At 42.3% G+C, this 19,160-nt stretch overlaps 1 protein-coding gene across 1 annotated transcript; it reads right to left on the minus strand.

The window, feature by feature from the left end:
- Positions 1-440: 440 nt before the first annotated feature.
- On the minus strand, positions 441-18,761 carry LOC311127776 (protein regulator of cytokinesis 1-like). Its single transcript, XM_084159656.1, has 14 exons — positions 18,604-18,761; positions 17,561-17,693; positions 17,342-17,464; positions 16,994-17,227; positions 16,658-16,828; positions 16,402-16,551; positions 15,929-16,079; positions 15,709-15,845; positions 11,099-11,194; positions 8,086-8,238; positions 7,368-7,469; positions 6,858-6,950; positions 6,361-6,465; positions 441-1,212 (listed from the first exon to the last, which is right to left on the minus strand). The coding sequence occupies exons 1-14, from the start codon at positions 18,618-18,620 to the stop codon at positions 1,147-1,149; spliced, it is 1,731 nt and encodes a 576-aa protein (XP_084015782.1). The 5' UTR covers positions 18,621-18,761; the 3' UTR covers positions 441-1,146.
- Between the last annotated feature and the right edge of the window lie 399 nt (positions 18,762-19,160).

Consider the following 19,160-nt stretch of genomic DNA (forward strand, 5'->3'; position numbering starts at 1 on the left):
GTACTTGTTAACTGTACCATCATCATTCTTTTTATATTTGAATCCGTCAATAGGCCCACTTTGCTCACCTTGCTCCATCTCGCCTCTAGCTCCCAACCACTTTCCTGACCTGAATAATTTGTCACACTGCGCATGCGTGAAATGCGTAAAAAAAATTGACGTAATTAACAGCAAACAACTAATTAACGTCGTTAACGCGCTATTTTTGACAGCCCTAGAATAAAGACAAACTAATTTCATGTGTATTCATCTTTACCATAAATAAAAGTTCAAACAGTCCCATGTAGCTCAGTTGGTAGAGCATGGCGCTTGCAACGCCAGGGTTGTGGGGTCGATTTCCGCGGGGGACAAGTATGGAAATAAGTATGAAAATGTATGCACTCCCTACTGTAAGTCGCTATGGATAAGAGCATCTGCTAAAAGACTCAATTATAAAAGATAGGTGACATATAGATATTTATTAATAGGTATAAAAGAAACAAAGTAAAATTCACATGTTGACATAAGGCACACGGGTCAAGACAAAACACATTGCCAAGACAGTGTGTGCAGAACAAACAAACGGAGAGAAGTAGCTTTACAAGAAAGCAATATTTACAAACAGAAATATATTTTTAAAAGCTGTATGTGGATCTGCTGGAAGGTCTGTATCAAAACAGGATGCTTCCTCTGGTGTTACCAGGACATTTATTAAAAAGTAAAGTAAAATATTTTAAATGAATAGTACTGCATGTCTAACATCTAAGGGGCTCTACCTTTAAAAAAAAGTATCAAAACTTGTGCAATACCTGCCCTGGACGGCAGAATATTAAATCACAGGAAAACATGGCTTTATGACAGTGTCATCCACACCTGACATTTACTATTGCAATACGTTGCAAGTTCTACTAAGAATCCCTTTTGACCTATCCACTTCCTACAGGTTGTCTAAAGCATTACTATACATAGAGGCAAAATTGGTCAGATTTCAAAGTAACAACACCAACTAGCTAAAATTAGTTGCATCAAGACATCACAGACTTGTCCGTTGATGCTTGCATTACCTGAAATTCTCACTGACCATTACAAACACCGCCCGTATAGCCAGGAGAGGAGTGACAAGTGGACAGAACACAACCTCTGAGGAGTGAACTGTGCACGCACCTCTTAAAATGTGGGGTCCTTCGCTGTCGAATTGAAAACAGCGTCACTTGTCTTATTGGACAGCGCACTCTGGAGGGAATGAAAGATACATATTTCAGTAACTGATATCATAACCTCCCCCAAAAAACATAGGTCAGTATTTGATGTGCATTCGGAAAGTATTCAGACCCATTAACTTTTTCCACATTTTGTTACGTTACAGCCTTCCCCTCATCAACCTACACACAATACCCCATAATAACAAACTAAAAACACGTTTAGAAATGTTTGCAAATGTAAAATAAATAGAAAAAAATAACAGAAAGTGAAATATCACATTTACATAAGTATTCAGACCCTTTACTCAGTACTTTGTTGAAGCACCTTAGCCAGCGATTACAGCCTTGAGTCTTCTTGGGTATGACGCTACAAGCTTGGCACACCTGTATTTGGGAAGTTTCTCCAATTCTTCTCTGCAGATCCTCTCAAGCTCTGTCAGGTTTAATGGGAGCGTCGCTGCAAAGCTATTTTCAGGTCTCTCCAGAGATGTTCGATTGGGTTCAACTCCGGGCTCTGGCTGGGCCACTCAAGGGCATTCAGAGACTTCACATTTACAATGTTTATTATTATTATTACTTTTTTTGCATTTTAGTCATTTAGCGACTTACAAGAGCAATTAGGGTTAAGTGCCTTGCTCAAGGGCACATTGACAGATTTCACCAAGTCAGCTCGGGGATTCGAACCAGCAACCTTTCGGTTACAGGCACAACCTCTTAACCGCTAGGCTGTCACCCAGCCTTCGAGACTTGTCCCGAAGCCACTCATGCGTTGTCTTGGCTGTGTGCTTACGGTCGTTGTCCGGTTGGAAGGTGAACCTTCGCCCCATTCTGAGGTCCTGAGCATTCTGGAGCAGGTTTTCATCAAGGATCTCTCTGTGCTTTGCTCCGTTCATATTTCCCCTCGATCCTGACTAGTCTCCCAGCCCCCGCCACTGAAAAACATCCCCACAGCATGATGCTGCCACCACTATCCTTCACCGTAGGGATTGTGCCAGGTTTCCTCCAGACGTGGCGCTTGGCATTCAGGTCAAAGAGTACAATCTTGGTTTCATCAGACCAGAGAATCTTGTTTCTCATGGTCTGAGTATTTAGGTGCCTTTTGGCAAACTCCAAGCGGGCTGTCATGTGCCTTTTACTGAGGAGTGGCTTCCATCTGACCACTCTCCCATAAAGGCCTGATTGGTGGAGTGCTGCAGAGATAGTTGTCCTTCTGGAAGGTGCTCCCATCTCCACAGAGGAACTCTGGAGCTCTGTCAGTGACCATCCGGTTCTTGGTGACCTACCTGACCAAGGACCTTCTCCCCCGATTGCTTAGTTTGGCCGGGCGGCCAGCTCGGTGGTTCCAAACTTTTACCACAGGTGGACTCCAAGTTGTAGAAACAGTCTCATAGCAAAGGGTCTGAATACTTATGTAAATATGGTATAATTTTTTTTATATATACATTTGCAAATTTTTTAAAAAAACTGTCAATTTTAGAATAAGGCTGTAACATAACAAAATGTGGAAAAAGTCAAGGGGTCTGAATACTTTCCAAATGCAGTGTAAATTCATGTGTCCAGATTATTGAAGTACAGTGACACAGTCTTAAGGCTGTTCTTACAGTGAAGTCAGAGTATAGTTTAAAAAGCTGGTCTAGTTTGGACACCTACTCATTCAAGGGTTTTTCTTTATTTTTACATTGTAGAATATTAGTGAAGACATCAAAACCATGAAATAACACATATGGAATCATGTAGTAACCCAAAAAGTATTAAACAAATCAAAATATATTTTATATTTGAGATTCTTCAAAGTAGCAACGCTTTGCCTTGATGACAGTTTGCACACTAATGGCATTCTCTCAACCAGATTCATGAGGTAGTCACCTGGAATGCATTTCAATTAACAGGTATGCCTTGTTAAAAGTTAATTTGTGGAATTTATTTCCTTCTTAATGTGTTTGAGGCAGAAGATAGCCCTATTTGGTAAAAGACCATGTCCATATTATGGCCACAACAGCTCAAATAAGCAAAGAGAAATGACAGTCCATCATTACTTTAAGACATGAAAATCAGTCAATACGGAACATTTCAATAACTTTTAAAGATTCTTCAAATGCAGTCGCAAAAACCATGAAGCGCTATGAATAAACTGGCTCTCATGAGGACCGCCACAGGAATGGAAGACCCGGAGTTACCTCTGCTGCAGAGGATAAGTTCATTAGAGTTACCAGCCTCAGAAATTGCAGCCCAAATAAATGCTTCCCAGAGTTCAAGTAACAGACACATCTCAACATCAACTGTTCAGAGGGGAGTGTGTGAATCAGGCCTTCATGGTCGAATTGCTGCAAAGAAACCACTACTAAAGGACACCAATAATAAGAAGAGACTTGCTCGGGCCAAGAAACACAAGCAATGAACATTAGACCGGTGGAAATGTGTCCTTTGGTCTGGAGTCCAAATTTGAGATTTTTGGTTCAAACTGCCGTGTCTTTGTGAGACGCGGTGTGGGTGAACGGATTATCTCGACATGTGTAGTTCCCACCGTAAAGCAAAGAGGACGAGGTGTTTTGGTGTGGGGGTGATTTGCTGATGACACCGTCTGTGAATTATTTAGAATTCAAGGCAAACTTAACCAGCATGGCTACCACAGCATTCTGCAGCGATACGCCATCCCATCTGGTGTGGGCTTAGTGGGACTATCATTTGTTTTTAAACAGGACAATGACCCAACACACCTCCAGGCTGTGTAATGGCTATTTTACCAAGAAGGAGAGTGATGGAGTGCTGCATCAGATGACCTGGCCTCCACAATCCCCAGACCTCAACCCAATTGAGATGGTTTGGGATGAGTCGGACCGCAGAGTGAAGGAAAAGCAGCCAACAAGTGCTCAGCATATGTGGGAACTCCTTCAAGACTTGGAAAAGCGTTCCAGGTGAAGCTGGTTGAGAGAATGCCAAGTGTGCAAAGCTGTCATCAAGGAAAAGGGTGGCTATTTGAAGAATCTCAAATATAAAATATATTTTGATTTGTTTAACACTTTGTTTACTACATGACTCCATGTGTTATTTCATAGTTTTGATGTCTTCACTATTATTCTACAATGTAAAAAATAGTAAAAATAAAGAAAAACCCTTGAATGAGTAGGTGTGTCTAAACTTTTAACTAGTAGTATGTATGTGTGTGTGTGTGTATATATATATATATATATATATATATATATATATATATATATATATATATATATATATATATATATATATATATATATATACACACACACACACACACATATACATATACACATACATATACACACACACACGTGGTAAAAAGTTTTGAGAATGACACAAACATTAATTTTCACAAAGTCTGCTGCCTCAGTTTTGATGATGGTAATTTGCATATACTCCAGAATGTTATGAAGAGTGATCAGATGAATTGCAATTAATTGCAAAGTCCCTCTTTGCCATGAAAATGAACTTAATCCCCCCCAAAAAATTCCACTGCATTTCAGCCCTGCCACAAAAGGACCAGCTGACATCATGTCAGTGATTCTCTCGTTAACACAGGTGAGAGTGTTGACGAGGACAAAGCTGGAGATCACTCTGTCATGCTGATTGAGTTAGAATAACAGACTGGAAGCTTTAAAAGGAGGGTGGTGCTTGAAATCATTGTTCTTCCTCTGTTAACCATGGTTACCTGCAAGGAAACACATGCCGTCATCATTGCTTTGCACAAAAAGGGCTTCACAGGCAAGGATATTGCAGCTAGTAAGATTGCACCTAAATCAACCATTTATCGGATGATCAAGAACTTCAAGGAGAGAGGTTCAATTGTTGTGAAGAAGGCTTCAGGGCGGCCAAGAAAGTCCAGCAAGCGCCAGGACCATCTCCTAAAGTTGATTCAGCTGCGGGATCGGGGCACCACCAGTGCAGAGCTTGCTCAGGAATTGCAGCAGGCAGGTGTGAGTGCATCTGCACGCACAGTGAGGCGAAGACTTTTGGAGGATGGCCTGGTGTCAAGAAGGGCAGCAAAGAAGCCACTTCTCTCCAGGAAAAACATCAGGGACAGACTGATATTCTGCAAAAGGTACAGGGATTGGACTGCTGAGGACTGGGGTAAAGTCATTTTCTCTGATGAATCCCCTTTCCGATTGTTTGGGGCATCCAGAAAACACCTTGTCCGGAGAAGACAAGGTGAGCGCTACCATCAGTCCTGTGTCATGCCAACAGTAAAGCATCCTGAGACCATTCATGTGTGGGTTAGCTTCTCAGCCAAGGGAGTGGGCTCACTCACAATTTTGCCTAAGAACACAGCCATGAAAAAGAACGGTACTAACACATCCTCAGAGAGCAACTTCTCCCAACCATCCAAGAACAGTTTGGTGACGAACAATGCCTTTTCCAGCATGATGGAGCACCTTGCCATAAGGCAAAAGTGATAACTAAGTGGCTCGGGGAACAAAACATTGACATTTTGGATCCATGGCCAGGAAACTCCCCAGATCTTAATCCCATTGAGAACTTGTGGTCAATCCTCAAGAGGCAGGTGGACAAACAAAACCCCACAAATTCTGACAAACTCCAAGCATTGATTATGCAAGAGTGGGCTGCCATCAGTCAGGATGTGGCCCAGAAGTTAATTGACAGCATGCCAGGGCGGATTGCAGAGGTCTTGAAAAAGAAGGGTCAACACTGCAAATATTGACTCTTTGCATAAATGTAAAAGCCTTTGACACTTATGGAATGCTTGTAATTATACTTCAGTATACAATAGTAACATCTGAAAAAAATATCTAAAAACACTGAAGCAGCAAACTTTGTGAAGATCAATACTTGTGTCATTCTCAAAACTTTTGACCATGACTATGTATGTAACTGATTTTGTTATAATGTTTGAGTCACTCAGATAGCATAACAACACGGCATAAGCCATGACAAATTGTGTAGAATTGCAGGAAACTAGCTTTGAAACTGTACTATTTTCTCTCCACCCCATGACAAAATTGCAGGACATTTGATTTATAAGGGCAAAATGTATCTGCGGCCAAGAGGGTTGTACATATTTTGGGGTCGGAGTCCTCACCATTGGCCACACCAACTACGACCCCCACCCCCCGCCCAGGCTAACTTCACCACAGCTGCTGAAAGAAATCCTAGGGGAAACACTGAGTTTAGTTTAAAATGCTGCTCTTACAGTGAAGTCAGAGTAGCTGATGTCAACAGGTTGTTTCCTCTCTGTACTGTTGTACTCCAGCAGGGGTGTTCTCTGACTGCTACTGCTCTCCAGGGACCTTGTTTTCTGCTCAGCCAATGAGTGGACACAAACAAACATGGCACATCAGAGTCAACAAACTGAACATGCAGCACACTTCCTTCTCTGCAGTCTCTGCTTACCTATCGAATCCATCTGAAGTATTACATTTCTACATCTCTTGACCAGAATGATTAACTTGGAAAGAGGTTAGATTCTAAAGACGAGTTTTAATGTATCTGTCAATATTGTTTGTCTTTCACAAGCTAGGTAGACTGTGGAAAGTGGATTACCGCTCGAATAGGCAAAATGCTATAACAGCATCACCTAGTGGTTGTCTTAATAGTCGTCCAGCTATATAAATGGAAGATGTTCACCATCCAAGTTGGATATAAGTGTGCAAGCACAAGAACAGTTTGGAGTGAGTGCTGGGTGTGTACCTGCATCTGAACCTGGGAGAGAGGAGGCTTTCTGCTGGGCATACTGATGAAGGTGCTGGATGACCGCACCCTGGTAAGCTGGCTAGGAGTCTGCTGAAAGAAGGGCTGTGTGGGTCAAGGTCATGTAAAACTAGTGACACCTTTCTTTAAAATGTTCCACCTATGTAAGGTTCTTAACATGAGACATTCTTACTTTACGCAATTATATAAAAATAAGTGTTACCACAATAATAAAGTGTCCAGTTGGTTTTGGAGGCGAGTGAACTAGTCTCATGTGGACCACTGTAAGTGCTAGTTACTGTATCTTCTACAATTACATATCTGGATATTCTTTCAGACAATATCGCAATATTATGTTTAGGCTAGTCAGCTGTCCCTGCACCAAAACTCCAGTATTTTTCCTTCAAAGCTTGTTCTCCATCTTTTTTTTAAAATAGTGAGCCAATTTGTTTTCAGCACTTTTATTTAATATCGTATTGTGAGGTCCCTTGCAATTCCCAGCCCTAGTACCTTCCTGATCTTGTTGGGGGTGGGGCCATTTATCCCTCCATGGGCCCTCTTCGTGGGAGTTTTGAATAGAGTCGTCATCTCCCCCTTCTTTGATGTCTGCAACTTCAACACAGACACAAACAAAGCCTCAGTCACGGACCAGTCAATAACAAACAATCAGTCCCCCAGAATGGTCAAATCCCCTTTTCCCACCACTGCCATTCGGCAGATACACATGCTGACCACCATACTCTGTACAAACCTATTTTAAATCTAAGTTCAGCACAGTAAGTTTAATAATTGTCCTTTTGCACATGGGAACAGAGAGATATGGTTTTACGATAGTTTGTGATGAAAAACAGTCACCTTGTACGAGAGATTTACACAGTTATCAAAATGTCATGCCAGAGTAAGCCTACACGAAACACAGCCCTTATTTTAAGTGTTTATAAAATCCCCTATGGGAAAAATGCATGGTGGAAAAACGATTGAAACCATTTCCCTGTTTGACTGCTAGGTTTTATGGGGATTATTACTCATACTGTGGTAATCTATTTACATCATTTAGCAGACGCTCTTATCCAGAGCGACTTACAAATTGGTGCATTCAACTTATGGGGGGGGGGGGTAGAAGGATGACTTTATACTATTTATACTTTATACTATTCCAGGTATTCTTTAAAAGAGGTAGGGTTTCAAGTGTCTCTATGGGAGAGAATAAGGAGGGGGATGGACTTACGGCGGCACGTTCACTTTTCTCCTTGCCCCTCTGCTGCTTGTGCTCCTCCCATTGGCTGGAGATGTAGGTCATGACTCTCTGGCCCTGGACCAGGAAGGCAGAGCCCTGGTCCTTCTCCCAGAATTCAACCCCCGTCCTCAGCACTTCCTCCAACTGGTCACATCACATAACAGGGAGAAACAACGTCACTTTTCCTTTGTCAAAAGCCCTTACAGAGCCTTGCAAAAGTATTAATCCCACTTGGCGTTTTTCCTTTTTTGTTGCATTACAACCTGTCATTTAAATGGATCTTTATTTGGATTTCATGTAATGGACATACACAAAATAGTCCAAATTGGTGAAGTGAAAAAAATTACTTGTTTCAAATAATTCTAAAAAATAAATAACGGAAATGTGGTTCGAGCATATGTATTCACCCCCTTTGTTATGAAGCCCCTAAATAAGATCGGGTGCAACCAATTACCTTCAGAAGTCACATAATTAGTTAAATAAAGTCCACCTGTGTGCAATCTAAGTGTCACATGATCTGTCACATGATCTCAGTATATATACAACTGTTCTGAAAGGCCCCAGAGTCTGCAACACCACTAAGCAAGGGGCACCATGAAGACCAAGGAGCTCTCCAAACAGGTCAGGGACAAAGTTGTGGAGAAGTACAGATCAGGGTTGGGTTATAAAAAAAGATCAGAAACTTCCCCACGGAGCACCATTAAATCCATTATAAAAAAATGGAAAGAATATGGCACCACAACAAACCTGCCAAGAGAGGGCCGCCCACCAAAACTCACGGACCATGCAAGGAGGGCATTAATCAGAGAGGCAACAAAGAGACCAAAGATAACCCTGAAGGAGCTGCAAAGCTCTACAGCGGATATTGGAGTATCTGTCCATAGGACCACTTTAAGCCGTACACTCCACAGAGCTGGGCTTTACGGAAGAGTGGACAGAAAAAAGCAATTGCTTAAAGAAAAAAATAAGCAAACACGTTTGGTGTTCGCCAAAAGGCACGTGGGAGACTCCCTAGACATATGGAAGAAGGTACTCTGGTCAGATGAGACTAAAATTGAGCTTTTTGGCCATCAAGGAAAATGTCTGGCGCAAACCCAACACCTCTCATAACCCTGAGAACACCATCCCCACAGTGAAGCATGGTGGTGACAGCATCATGCTGTGGGGATGTTTCTCATCGGAAGGGACTCGGAAACTGGTCAGAATTGAAGGAATGATGGATGGCCATAATACAGGGAAATACTTGAGGGAAACCTGTTTCAGTCTTCCAGAGATTTAAGACTGGGACAGAGGTTCACCTTCCAGCAGGACAATGACCCTAAACATACTGCTAAAGCAACACTTGAGTGGTTTAAGGGGAAACATTTAAATGTCTTGGAATGGCCTAGTCAAAGCCCAGACCTCAATCCAATTGAGAATCTGTGGTATGACTTAAAGATTGCTGTACACCAGCGGAACCCATCCAACTTGAAGGAGCTGGAGCAGTTTTGCCTTGAAGAATGGGCAAAAATCCCAGTGGCTAGATGTGCCAAGCTTATACAGACATACCCCTAGAGACTTGCAGCTGTAATTGCTGCAAAAGGTGGCTCTACAAAGTATTGACTTTGGGAGGGGGGGGGGGGGGTGAATAGTTATGCACGCTCAAGTTCAGTTTTTCTGTCTTATAACTTGTTTGTTTCACCAAAACAAATATTTTGCATCTTCAAAGTGGTAGGCATATTGTAAATCAAATGATACAACCCCCCCCCAAAATCAATTTTAATTCCAGGTTGTAAGGCAACAAAATAGGAAAAATGTCAAGGGGGGCTGAATACTTTCGCAAGCCACTGTATATACACAAGTCACTGGCCATTACAGTGCATTTGGAAAGAATTCAGACCCCTTGACTCTATTCTTATTTTGTTACATTACAGCCTTATTCTAAAATTTACCCCCCCCCCCCCCCTCATAAAATCTACACACAATACCCCATAATAACAAAGCAAAAACAGGTTTTTAGATTTTCTTTGCAAATGTCTTAAAAATAAGACTGAAATAGTACATTTACATAAGTATTCAGACCCTTTACTTAGTACTTTGTTGAAGCAGCTTTGGCAGTGAATACAGCCTTGAGTCTTCTTGGGTATGACGTTACAAGCTTGGCACACCTGTATTTGGAGAGTTTCTCCAATTCTTCTCTGCAGATCCTCTCAAGCTCTGTCAGGTTGGATGGGGAGCGTCGCTGCATAGCTATTTTCAGGTCTCTCCAGAGATGTTCGATTAAGTTCGTCCGGGCTCTGGCTGGGCCCCTCAAGGACATTCAGAGACTTGTCCAGAAGCCACTCCTGAATTGCCTTGGCTGTGTGCTTAGGGTCAATGTCTTGTCGGAAGGTGAACCTTCACCCCAGTCTGAGGTCCTGAGCGCTCTGGAGAAGGTTTTCATCAAGGCTCTCTCTGTACTTTGCTCCGTTCATCTTTCCCTCGATCCTGACTAGTCTCCAATCCCTGCCGCTGAAAAACATCCCCACAGCATGATGCTGCCACCACCATGCTTCACCGTAGGGATGGTGCCAGGTTTCCTTCTTCTTCCAAACTTCTTCCATTTAAGAATGATGGAATTTCTGAATGCACTGTAACGTCATTGGCATTTTACATAAGACCACAACTACACTGACACCACCATAATAAGCAGCATATGAGAATGACCTTGAACCGATCATTGGATGCTCCAGTGAGCGGTTGTGAATAGAAGCTGTGCTGAATTAACGCTCAACTGCAAAGTGCCTCAACTCAGCAGGAGATTGTTTGATTACCATCATCAACCATGTCTGCCACTTTTCATAAACATAATATTTTATATGTAAAAATAAGAAGACTATAATTTCTACAACTTCAATTCATTTTAAATTAGGTCAAAATAATTGTCAGAGATGAATGAATGGTATAACTTTCCTTCAGACTGTGAAGCCAACCGCCATACAAATTTATAGAAGGACATGTTGACTTAAATCACATCCAGCCTTACCTTTGGCAGCATCTTTTGAATTTTGACCTTCTCTTTGGCCTCTTTAAGAAGGGCTCCTCCTCTGTTGGAGAAGCGGTTTGGATCATTGGCCTTTTTCTGCAAAGAGAAGTTTGAGTAATAGATTATATATTTTGTCAAATTATATAATTAACAAAATTAGCAACACACTGAACATGTATCAGAAAAAGAGCAGCTTGTTGTTTAGTATCTACTGTGGATATTTATTTTAGTTTACAGCAAATCCAAAACAGATTACATTAGTGCTGACCCCATTTAGTCGGCCAAGATTATTTTTTAGTCGAGCAGCAGCCCAAAAAACATAATATATATATTTTTGTTACTGCTCGACTAAAAACAAATCTTGGTCGATCAACAGCCTATCGACCACTCAAATAAATGGGGTCAACCCTAATGTAATCTGTTTTGGATTTGCTGCAAACTAAAATAAAATATACACACAGTGTATTCGGAAAGAATTCAGACCCCTTGACTATTTCCACATTTTCTTACGTTACAGCCTTATTCTAAAATGGATGAAATTATTATTTTTCTCATCAATTTACACACAATACCCCACAATGAAAAAGCAAAAACAGGTTTTTAGAAAAGTTAGCAAATTTATTAAACACACAAAACAGAAATATGACATTTACATAAGTATTCAGACCCTTTACTCAGTACTTTGTTGAAGCACCTTTGGTAGCGATTACACCCGAGTCTCCTTGGGTATGACGCTATAAGCGTGGCACACCTGTATTTGGAGAGTTCCTCCCATTCTTCTCTGCAGATCCTCTCAAGCACTGGCAGGTTGGATGGGGAGCGTCGCGGCACAGCTATTTTTCAGGTCTCTCCAGAGATGTTCGATTGGGTTCAAGTCCGACCTCTGGCTGGGCCACTCAATGACATTCAGAGACTTGTCCCGGAGCCACTCCTGCGTTGTCTTGGCTGTGTGCATAGGGTCGTTGTACTGTTAGAAGGTGAACCTTCCCCCCAGTCTGAGGTCCTGAGCGCTCTGGAGCAGGTTTTCATCAAGAATCTCTTTACTTTGCTCCGTTCATCTTTCCCTCGATCCTGACTAGCCTCCCAGTCACTGCCGCTGAAAAACATCCCAACAGCATGATGCTGCCACCACTATGCTTTAACGTAGGGATAGAGCCAGGTTTCCTCCAGACGTGGCGCTTGGCAATCAGGCCAAAGAGTTCAATCTTAGTTACATCAGACCAGAGAATGTTGTTTCTCATGGTCAGAGTCCTTTAGGTGCCTTTTGGCAAACTCCAAGCAGTCTGTCATGTGCCTTTTACTGAGGAATGGCTTCCGTCTGGCCACTCTACCATAAAGGCCTGATTGGTAGAGTGCTGCAAAGATGGTTGTCCTTCTGGAAGGTTGTCGCAGCTCCACAGAGGAACTCTGGAACTCTGTCAGAGTGACAATCAGGTTCTTGGTCACCTCCCTGACCAAAGCCCTTCTTTCACGATTGCTCTGTTTGGCCGGGCAGCCAGCTCTAGGAAGAGTCTTGGTTGTTCCAAACTTCTTCCATTTAAGAATGATGGGGACCTTCAATGCCGCTTGAATGTTTTGGTACCCTTCCCCAGATCTGTGCCTCAACACAATCCTGTCCCGGAGCTCTACAGACAATTCCTTCGACCTCATGACTTGGTTTTTGCTCTGACATGCACGGTCAACTGTGGGACCTTATATAGACAGGTGTGTGTCAAGGCTCATAGCAAAGGGACTGAATAGTTATGTAAATAAGGTATTTGTTTTTTCTGTGTAATAAATTAGCAAAAAAATCTAACAACCTGTTTTTGCTTTGTCATTATGGGGTATTGTGTGTAGATTGATGAGGAAAAAATATGTCATCAATTTTAGAATAAGGCTGTACCGTAACAAAATGTGGAAAAAGAAAGGGGACTGAATACTTCCCGAATGCACTGTGTATATACACATTTCCAGTCAAAAGTTTGGACACACCTACTCATTCAAGGGGTTTTCTTTATTTGTACTATTTTCTACATTGTAGAATAATAGTGAAAACATCATAGCTATGAAATAACACATATGGAATCATGTAGTAACCCAAAAAGTGTTAAACAAATCAAAATATATTTTATATTTGAGATTCTTCAAAGTATTCACCCTTTGCCTTGATGACAGCTTTGCACACTCTTGGCATTCTCTCAACCAGCTTCATGAGGTAGTCACCTGGAATGCATTTAAATTAACAGGTGTGGCTTGTTAAAAGTTAATTTGTGGAATTTCTTTCCTTCTTAATGCGTTTGAGCCAATCAGTTGTGTTGTGACAAGGTAGGGGTGATATGCAGAAGATAGCCCTATTTGGTAAGAGACCAAGTCAATTTTATGGCAAGAACAGCTCAAATAAGCAAGGAGAAATGACAGTCCAGCATTACTTTAAGACATGAAGGTCAGTCAATACGGAAAATGTAAAGAACTTTGAAAGTTTCTTCAAGTGCAGAAGCAAAAACCATCAAGCGCTATGATGAAACTGGCTCTCATGAGGACCGCCACAGGAAAGGAAGACCCAGACTTACTTCTGCTGCAGAGGACAAGTTCAATAGAGTTAACTGCACCTCAGATTGCAGCCCAAATAAATGTTTCAAGTAACAGACATCTCAACATCAACTGTTCAGAGGAGACTGCGTGAATCAGGCCTTCATGGTCGAATTGCTGCAAAGAAACCACTACTAAAGGACACAAATAAGAAGAAGATACTTGCTTGGGCCAAGAAACACGAGCAATGGACATTAGACCGGTGGAAATCTGTCCTTTGGTCTGATGAGTCCAAATGTGAGATTTTTGGTTCCAACCGCCGTGTCTTTGTGAGACGCAGCGTAGATGAACGGATGATCTATGCATGTGTGGTTCCCACCGAGAAGCATGGAGGAGGTGGTGTGATGGTGCTTTGCTGGTGACACTGTCAGTGATTTATTTAGAATTCAAGGCACACTTAACCAGCATGGCTACCACAACATTCTGCAGCAAAACACCATCCCATTTGTTTTGCCCTTAGTTGAACTATCATTTGTTTTTCAACAGGACAATGACCCAACACACCTCTAGGCTGTGTAAGGGCTATTTGACCAAGAAGGATAGTGATGGTGTGCTGCTTCAGATGACCTGGCCTCCACAATCACCCGACCTCAACCCAATTGAGATGGTTTGGGATGAGTTGGATCGCAGAGCAAAGGAAAAGCAGCCAACAAGTGCTCAGCATATTTGGGAACGCCCTCAAGACTGTTGGAAAAGCATTCCAGGTTAAGCTGGTTGAGAGAATGGTAACAGTGTGCAAAGCTGTCATCAAGGCAAAGGGTGGCTACTTTGAAGAATCTAAAATATATTTTGATTTGTTTAACACTTTTTTGGTTACTACATGATTCCATATGTGTTATTTTTTATAGTTTTGATGTCTTCACTATTTTTCTACAATGAAGAAAACAGTAAAAATAGAGAAAACCCTTGAATGAGTAGGTGTGTCCAAACTTTTGACTGGTACTGTATATAATTTTTTTATTTTATTTTTTTATGTATGGTACACGAGACAACCGTCTGATTCATGCCTGTCTCAGTGGACTAATCCATTGCGGAGGCCGCGGGGATGGCACACCAGTAGTACATTTACCGTTCGAATCTACAACGTTTGTTTGGTTAAGGTAATTTCTGTTAATGCATTCAATATATTATTATTACAGTCTTTTACCGTTCTCATTGTCGGAGTGGACACATTGTTTGCGGACCGCACAACCTAGGCTACACTTATGAGGAACAAGTTTTGGTTTAATTCATACCATTTACAAGTTGTCCATTTATTCATTGTCTTTTGTTTGTAGCTCTCCTGTCAATGTTGATTAAGGACGCACACTGGATTATGTATAGAAGTAGGCCTAGACTACCTGGCCTGCACGCAAACGTAGGCCTATTTGGGGATCTACCTGCAGGCTGCAATGTTTTCATTTGTTGTCTTCATGTAGGCTATTTTACGTCTACATAGTTGGCAATTGCAATAGAAGTTACTTTTAGAATTTTGATTAACCACATAATGATTGAGATACGAAGACTTTGTTATAAATTAAATTAAACTGTTCCACGAAAATGTGCATATGAAAATTATAACTGGCACGCAGATCGGTAGAAATGCTAAGATAAATTGGCACTCCAAATGGAAAAGGTTGCCAACTGCTGGTGTAGCCTATTACCGGCAACTTCAGGAGCTTAACGACAGAATCTGCGAAGGCCAGCATGGGGGAGGAGGAGGGTCGTGAACCCTTTTTTCTCTCTCTTCTGGTTAGGCTATCTTGATCTCTGGCTCCCTCAACTCATGTGTGTCTTCATTATTTAATCACTGTGCTTAAAGCACAAGACAAGCTCATTAGCCTACATATAGGCTAGTTGATTTCATTAAAACACATAGGGTGTCTATATAGGGAAAAATACACCTTTTAACATTTCAACCAATCGATTGGTCGAAAGAAAAGTCAACTCTCCATCGACCAAGATTTTTTTGGGTCGCAGACAGCCCTTGATTACATGCACAATTTTACAAAACGTTGCAATTTATTTCACAAACATAACTTGACCGCAAATACAAGCAGTACCTCAAAGTCCTGGAAGACGGCCCAGTACTTCTCCCATTTCTGCAGGGCCTCCAGTAAGGGCTTTACCTGGTCGTAATAATTCTTCACCTTCAATAGCGCAGCATCATGCAGCGCCAACAACTCCTCTGTGAAGTTATCTAGGGAAAGACGGATTGGTTCGATCAGTATGTATGTGTGTTTTGTGTGTGAGCGTGAGATTTCATAGTGTTGTTCTACTCACTGTCACAGAAGTGGACGTTGAAGGGTTCCCTCTGCTCAGGGCCCAGGTTGCACTTGTCCCAGCTGGCCACTAGTTCCTGTCGGACATTTTCAATCACATCCTCCAGCCTGGCCTTCTGCAGTTCTGTCAGACGGTCCACCTCTCCCTGCCACTGGACGGGACAACATGGTCAGGTTCAGTAAGAAGAAAAAGGAAAGCAATGCTCAAAAACAGTGATAAGGAGGAGTTACTATAAGAAACCCACATTTTTGTTTTCGGTGTTCCCTAATGAACACTACCCGGGTACAGGACTGTCTCAAACACTGTGGCGTACTAGCACCATCTCTGTTCTGTTCCCTTGTTAGCTAAGTCTGAGGCAACATTATAGTCAAAGTGCAATGTTTACTGTTTTGAACAGCTGTGTGTGGTATGCAGGTGAAGCTTTGTCCAACACAGTGGTGAAGTAGAGGTATGAAGAAGGAGTGAGTTCCAACCTGTGTGATTTGGTCAGAAAGGGTACCCTGCACACTCTCTTGGAACACATTGTGGTCTTGCTCCAGCGCTTCCAGACGATTCCACAGGCACATGGCTCGTTCTTTCAGCTCAGCTAGAGTATTCGTCAGGGATTCCTTCTTGACTTCCATCTACACAAAATGATACAAATACTATTGGCCCAGACCTAGAAGTCACACTAGATTCAATATAATTTTTAAGTAATCATTAGTAGTGTGGCTAGATTATTTTCAGTACCTGGGAGAGCAGCAGTTTGAGGGCTTTGATGTTTTCATTAGTGAGCAGGAATGTCTCCTCGTCGTGGCACACAGACTCTTTCTCCAGGCTAGTCTCTGGTTCATGACCCATCTCCTCCATCAGCTTCCTGATGTCCTCACGCAGACCTGAGAACACCTGTGCACGACTCTTCTACAGGACAAGAGGTTAGATGTTTTCAAATATACCAGTAATGAGCAGTTGAGACATAAAGTGACATTTTGAATAATAATGTTGCTTTCTAAAGACAATAGGAGATTCAACATGACATTCATACTAAACCCAAATCTTCCCCCTGGCCTGCAGCCATTACAATACCTTTTCCTCACTGAGGGTCTGGATGTGCTCCCGGAGCTCCTGCAGCTGTGTGCGAGATGGCATGCTGCCAGTGGGGATGTAATAGGGCGTGATGCACAGCTCCACACACAGTTCCTTATCCTGCTGCTGCAGTCCGTGTAGCTCCTTCAAACGCTCCCCCTTCTCCTTGGTCAGAACGTCCACACGCAGACGGAGGTTCTTCTCGATCTGGAGGACTGTCAGGCCCTCCTCCAACTGACAGGTGGACAAGATGGAGAAAGGAGGTCAGTACAAAGGAAGGGAAGGAGTCAAGCAGAGGAAGCAGCTAACAATGTTGTTGATTATTAAAAGCCTTAAAGTATCACTTACTTTGTATGGTTCCGTTGACATTTCCAGGCACAAGGTCTCCAGCTGTTTTTTAAAAGTGATTATATTGGCCCGGATGCGGTGCTTCAAGGCTTCCTCCTCTATGATCATGTCATTCAAAAGGCCCTTTAGGAAAGGAATGTCATAGTTGGTTAATTAACTATTTGACGAGGCTTCGGTAACATTCAGTTCATCTGAATATACTGTTTTCTAAAGCCTCACCTCAATGTGTTTCTTCACAGTCTCCATTCGCTCCACCCTCTGCTCCTCCATAATGCCTATGCTGTCCCAGATGTCCACCAGCCTGGCCATGGCATGGTTTATACCCGTCACTAGCGAGAAAGCCAGGGCTTCACTGCAGAGATGAGTGACAAGACAATCACATTTGGTAACTTAAGCTGGCTAGGTAGCTAGTTATCAAACATATAACTAGGTATTTTGAACACTTTGTTTACCGCCAGACTAGCTCTGGTCCAAGCGCATGCGTTGGATCTGCACTACGACGGATGGGCCAGACATAACTAGTCTGGCGGTTCTGGCAGAGAAAGGTTCGTCAACAACAGTTACAGTAGCATCTTTATTTTGGTGAGTAATGGAAGTGTGTCAATATTACGGGGGAAATCCATCTAGGGATGAATGTAAAGATGAAGAGCGTAGAACAGGGTTCTTCAATTCCGGTCCTGGAGGGCCGAAACACCTCTGTTTTTCATCCTCTCCTTCTAATCAGGGGCTAATTCAGACCTGGGACACCAGGTGAGTGCAATTAACTACCAGGTAGAAATAAAAAACAGAAGTGTTTAGGCCCTCCAGGACCGGAATTGAAGAACCCTGGCGTAGAAGAACGCTCATGTGGTCCTCTGTAGCTCAATTGGTAGAGCATGGCGCTTGTAACGCCAGGGTAGAGGGTTCGATCCCCGGGACCACCCATACGTAAAAATGTATGCGCACATGACTGTTAGTCGCTTTGGATAAAAGCGTCTGCTAAATGGCATATTATTTATATTATGCCGCACGTAACGCCCTGGACCAGCGCTTACACACACAGCTGGCTAGTTAGTAAAACAGTATCAAAAATTAGCGTTAGTCCTCTGTTAGCTAGCAAAGGTTTGAACATTTCCCCTATCTCGGCAATGCTGCAATGCCATTAGCTATTTGTATTGTGGAAGCAACTTCTCATTTTATTCAACCAAACTCATTGATGCAGCTAACTGAGTCTATGTACTGTACTAACGTTAGCATACTTTAGCAAGTCAACTTGAACGTACCTCCTCCGACTGGACATAGCTTCTCCGAAAACAATGAAGGAAAAATAGGTAGCTATTGAAGAATATAACTTTTTTTTATACAAAAAGACGTATAGATGGCTGGCTGGTTTGAAATGTCAACTCAGCGGTGCCGATTCCGAAGCAGTACCGTTTCTGCTGTTTGTGATAAAAATTCAAAAATGGGTTCCTTGTTCAAGAAGGGCTGTGATTGGCTATTCACTCACCAATGACACGCCCACTTTCTCACTTTGGTCAGGAGGCTTTCTGCCTCCATCAAGTGGACAGTAGGCTACATTGCATTTTCACTTCTGTACTATACAAAGTCAAAATATTTGTATAAAATGTACGTCACACGCCATATCAATGTTATTTGTTGGTAGCTATTGCTGATTAGATGGATACACAGTCTGTGCATTCAATAATGTTGAATAATGAGTCAGGACAGCTCAATGTCTGTAGTACTCTGGTGAGATGTTTGAACCTGCAATATGAAAAGTCAGCATGATGCATGCCAATGTCCAAAGTTAACGATTCTTTCTGTCATACTGACAGCAAAT

This window comes from Coregonus lavaretus (assembly GCF_964263955.1).
Source record: "Coregonus lavaretus genome assembly, chromosome: 4".
NCBI classification, from domain to species: domain Eukaryota; kingdom Metazoa; phylum Chordata; class Actinopteri; order Salmoniformes; family Salmonidae; genus Coregonus; species Coregonus lavaretus.

Excerpts from the sequence above, each read along its gene's own strand:
- LOC311127776 (XM_084159656.1), bottom strand. Across the intron at positions 17,228-17,341 it reads TGTCAACGGAACCATACAAA|TTGGAGGAGGGCCTGACAGT; the intron begins GTAAGTGATACT and ends TCCACCTGTCAG. Across the intron at positions 11,195-15,708 it reads CCGTCTTCCAGGACTTTGAG|AAAAAGGCCAATGATCCAAA; the intron begins GTACTGCTTGTA and ends TTCTCTTTGCAG.